The 5,172-nt window shown below is 35.1% G+C and overlaps 1 protein-coding gene across 2 annotated transcripts; it reads right to left on the bottom strand.

Moving 5' to 3' along the window:
* Positions 1–230: 230 nt before the first annotated feature.
* LOC124834185 (uncharacterized) lies at positions 231–4,179 on the bottom strand. Of its 2 annotated transcripts, none has more exons than XM_047308827.2 (8): positions 3,727–4,179; positions 2,593–2,740; positions 2,335–2,485; positions 2,032–2,157; positions 1,843–1,923; positions 1,449–1,641; positions 1,097–1,367; positions 231–794 (listed from the first exon to the last, which is right to left on the bottom strand). In XM_047308827.2, the coding sequence occupies exons 1-8, from the start codon at positions 3,925–3,927 to the stop codon at positions 526–528; spliced, it is 1,440 nt and encodes a 479-aa protein (XP_047164783.1). In that variant the 5' UTR covers positions 3,928–4,179; the 3' UTR covers positions 231–525. The 2 variants fall into 2 exon arrangements, with proteins under 2 accessions (XP_047164783.1, XP_047164782.1); XM_047308826.2 differs by having other exon boundaries at positions 231–797; positions 3,727–4,176.
* Between the last annotated feature and the right edge of the window lie 993 nt (positions 4,180–5,172).

Raw genomic sequence — 5,172 nt, 5'->3', positions numbered from 1 at the left:
TCTGACTTGCTGGAAGCAATTCATTTAAGAAAATTGTCCTTTTGTATTTGGCTTGGCAACTGACTGGGATAAAAACAATAGAAAAGGTAAAAACAATTGAGGTAGTAACACAGAAGCCAGTGTTCAACAGCTATAACACGACACCAATGCTCTAGCAAACCACGTGAGAGTGTAAGCAGGTCACAGTTCACAGTAGGTCCCCACAAGGAAAGGTAAGAAAAAGAAATGGGTAGAGAAAATTGAACATTATTCACATATTTCACTACATAGAGCTGATTTCATCAATGCAAATATAGATTACAGCTTAAACAGGTGGTGAGCTACCAACATAAAGTATCACTTGATACAGGGTTGTTGCCACCAAGGGATGGATGACAAAACAAACCCCAAAAAAAAAGAATGATACAATTGACACTTAATGGTTACAGCTATCACAAAGGTACTTTATATCAAGTGAGAACTATCACCACAATCATGGATAAATGCTAATAAAAAACAAAAACAATAATAAATTTTGATAGTACATTAGTTCGACCAGACATGAACCAGACCGTGCCTATTGCCCGTATAAATCTCGTTGCGCTCTTCATCGTAAAATAGTGCAGTAATGTCTTCCAAGGCTTCTGCAACTGTGCTCCTAATTCTGGAGGAGTGCTTCCGCTTCCCTAAATTACAACCACTGCATGAGCAATTTTCATCAACGCAACTGCATTCCTTCATCACGGGAAAGCCATTACTGGCCCTTATCTTTGCAAGACACTTGCCAGTTAAAATGTTGCTGACATTAATAGAGCCTGCTGCGTTGAAGAAGCATAACTTGTTAGTAACTTTAAAGAGGGTGCTCAGTTACCAACACAAACTGATCACTGACGCATTGGACAATTATATGATTTGGTATCCTGTTTAACATTTTAGTTTATTAGGTCAACATAAACACTTGATTGAATCAGCTTTCAGTTAAACGACATAACACCATCTTTCAAATATTGAGACCACTGTACCTTGAAATACACTAAAGAAAAAGGTGCATAAAAAAGAGGAAGAACACAAATAATGTGAGGACAACTAGGCAGGGATAAAAAAAGAAGAAAAGTACCATTTCCTTCAGAAAGTGAATCGTCAGAATCAGCCTTGCAGTATGATATTATGAGATCCTGGTCACTGGTTATGTATATGTTGTTTGTATTGCAGTCAGGATGCCACAAGAGGTGATCTTCAAAAGAAGTTACAAGTTCTCCACGGAAGTTCCACACAGCCACAGTTCGGTTTCGAAATGTCAGAAATAATTGGTTCTCATATAGAAATATGAAAGCAGATGGTGTCATAAATTCGCTTCTGCTAACTTCTGTTAGCTCAGACGTCCGTACCTAAAATTAATTAGAAAGTCAGATATCATGATTCAAAATGTATACAACTCATTCTCATTTGTAAAATATGAAATTACATACATCAAGAATTTGGAGATTCTCATTTTCTTGTTTAACAAGAAGTTTTTCATTGAATTGTTCAATGAAATCCACCTTCTTATTCCGATGAAGGAGATGATTGAATGATTTCAAAACAGTACCATCTTCTATTGAGAGGATTTTAAGTGGGACATGGCTACTTGATTTAGCAAAAATCAACAACATAATTCCTGGACTGAAAAAAATAAAAAACAAAGTTAAACATTGTAAACCTTGTAGGCTACACAAATATTCAAAAACGAAGAAAATTTAATACTACAAAAAACTAAAACATAATGCAATATAATTTTTTTAAAATAGTGAATCACCACAAACCTTATATCCACAGTAAACTAATTTGTACATGTCAAAGGAAAAATGAACAAGGAAATAATACCTGATCTTAATCTCTTGTACGTTTTTATCTGAAATGGAGTACAACATTGTATAGTTTTTCAGGTCGAACACCTTGTATATGCTGTATAGGAAAAAAATAATGAAAAAGATATCAGTCAACCACAATCAAGAAACTTTGAAACATTATATAATTATATCCCCAAACAGATGCATAGAACAAAATATTTACCTATCCTGAGCAGAGTACGTGAGTACCTTCCCATTTACATCATCAAATTCTACAAAACCTGGCCATTTCAATGACTCAGATTCAAAAAGTGCAAAGCCAGCATCTGGTTTGACCCTTCTTATATATCTGGAAAGTGAAAAACATAAATTTTAGCATACAACAGCCCCAAATTTAGCAGGCAATTGTTGCTATGTGCTAGTTTATTTAACTCTCACTCTTGACAACTTTATTTTTCCTAAGGCTTTCTTTCTGTAAGCACGGAAAACAAGGGTAGTAATTACAAAGTAATACAGCTATACTTACTCAATCCTAGTGCTTCTGCATTTCAAAGAACTATAACTGTCTGATGCATAGACAGAAACTGTGATAAGCGAGTCATTATTTTTATTATAAAACAAACTCCTTATGACTTCGTCAGGACTGACATTCAAGAAGCATATCCTTTCATTGGTCTCTGCACAGTAGCAATCAATGGAAACAAGCAACATAAATCACGTAACAGCATATTCAGATATAATATAAAATATGTATGACACACCAGTAACCAGTTCTAACAACTACCTCGGCTAAATGCTGCACAAACACCAGATTGTGCAAGTGCAAAAACAATGTCCCGTGCAGCTACAATCTCAATTATCTTTGACCTCTTTTTCAGAAATGGCAATACAGCAGTAGAAGGACCTTTTGGATCATGTGTATCATATTCTTCCTATAAATAGATCCATAAAGCACAAGTCAGAAGAAGTGGGATATATGGGTATAGTAAGCAAAGTACACGTCTCAGTAGAGCAAACAGAAGGTAGAGTTTCCTCATCATCCAACTGTTTAAAATAGAGTGATTTCAAATGTTGCTTTACCCAAATGTATGAGGAATTTCCACAAACAAAATAACTTGACAAATTTGTATTAAAACTGTAAATCAAATTTCTAATACACATTTGTCTGCATTCCGTAGTGATGATTTAAAATAGGTAAGTTTTCTACTATATATCCCCTTAAATATTCTATCAAAATTTTCTGCAACGTACTCGTTTTGCTCCCCCATCAAATAGGTTTATCAACATCCAACAAATTAAAATAGACTTCATTCAAAAGTCGCGTTGACAAAACAAATCTATGGGTACATCTCAAACAAAATAGCATTCATTGTGTAAATAACAAATGCTGGATTGAAATACACAATAAAAATAAAATAAAATAAAATGATTAAAAAAAAACACTATGCATACGTACATACATCTTGAACCCTTAGTAAGGACCCTTCTTGACCTCAGACACATTTACAATGACCTAAGTAATCATTCGTCGACATTAACCTAAGTTTTCGTTTCCTAGAGCCTCTAATTTGGCCCACATGCTTTCTTGCACTACATGGAAACAAACAATCGACAGTCCACGTTAGTCCTTAACCTGTGTAAAATTATCGAATGCAACTTCACCATACACGTCATCTTACACGGTTAAACTACAAACAACATCTTCGTCTGAGAGAATTCATCAGTTAAGCAACTTGAGAGATTTAGAGCACAGTTTCTGAAAAGAAAAACCCTAAAACTGTTCCGCATCCAAAACTTCACAATGATAAAAGGTTTCTCCTAACAGTAAGTTGTTCAATCGGTCAGAAAAAAAAATCATCACTCTTTTTCTGCACATAAATTTACTCTTCACTGTTCACAAACAAAATAAAAAACAAACCTGCAAGCGAATGTTGCGAAACCTCTCTTGCGCGTCGGTCATGGAGAAAGCACGGTAACGATTCGAGCTGATTTCACGGCGCTGAAGCTTCTTGACGCTGTTGACAAAGCCGTCCACGAGGCGCGGCCTCTTCTTCGCCAACACGCGCCTGCCGCAGCAAGGCCGCGGACTCACCGTGATCCGCCTCCCTCCGCCTTCCATTTCAGCGAGCGAAGGATCCCTCCGCCGCCACCGAAGGAGGGAAAACCCTGAATCCGGCAAGAATTTACAGAGAGCGGGGACTTAGGGTTGGGAGAGCGCTCACAAGTGCTACTCTTCTTCAAATTCGAATTTGGATCTGATTTGAGATTTTCAAATTTTGGAAGGAAAAACTAGAAAGTAATGAAAAAGATAAAATAAAATAATAAAAAAGAGACAGATTTGTGAAATGGAGAAGAATTGAAAAAGGTGAGTGTGGTGAAGGGTTATTATACCAACACTGTTATTAATGTCTCGTTCAATTTTGTAATGATGCTAACTTAGGCTTAAACTTGTTCACAGGCCTAGGCCCAGCAGGAATCTCATTTCGTAAGCCCAACTTATGCAGCTTCTTCGTGCACTATATAATTTCAATCTGCACCCTATATATTTTTATAATTCAAAATATAATTTTTGCATTTTACATGTATATTTCAAAACACAAAATAAAAATTTTGGTTGAGATTTTAAATTCTAAAATAAAAAGTAAAAAAACATTTTATATTATACAATAAAATTTAAAATTTATATTTCAAATTACAGAATTTAAAATGCAAAAATTTATTACAATGGAGACTGAAATTATAGAGGTTGGGAAGTAGTTCCAACTTATCATAATAGCTTCTTTTGTTCATACTTTTAAAAGAACACATTTTTTATATATGTTTTTACTAATTATTAATGATAAACATTTTTAATTATTATAGACAGTGTCAAGACCAAGAAAAAATCAGAGGTAGTGGAAGATAGATAGGTGTATGGGATTGGATCGATCGGTTTTTTACGGTAGTATATAATTGAATTTTTCAAAATTTCGTGTCACTCTTCTGCATGCACTCATTCTCTTCAACCTTTTGAGTTCTTCTTTTTCTCCCCCTTCTCTCTACAATCCTCTTCCTTTTTCTACAAATTCTCATTTTCTTCTTCTTCCGATCATCAATCAGGCAATGTCTGAGTCTTACTGGTGTCAAGGGTTTCACTTTGCACCGATCAAGTTGTGGTTTTGAGCTAGTAAGTTTATTCTCTTCTTAGAACGTTTTTTTCTGGTACATGTAAGCTAAGTTTTTGGTTGCATGAGTTTGTTATCTCCTTCTAGTAAATTCTGATCACATTTCTGGTCTTTTGTTTGGTCTAGTTTCATCAATCAGTGAACCTAAGATTTCTAAGACTTTTGGTGGTGAGCAAGTTTCTGCACTGAAAGTTCTCTGT

Source organism: Vigna umbellata, chromosome 1 (assembly GCF_029865625.1).
Source record: "Vigna umbellata cultivar VRB3 chromosome 1, Vumbellata_1.0, whole genome shotgun sequence".
Taxonomy (NCBI): Eukaryota; Viridiplantae; Streptophyta; class Magnoliopsida; order Fabales; family Fabaceae; genus Vigna; species Vigna umbellata.
The sequence above is the reverse complement of the archived record's forward strand: the minus strand, read 5'-3'. Positions and strand labels throughout refer to the sequence as shown.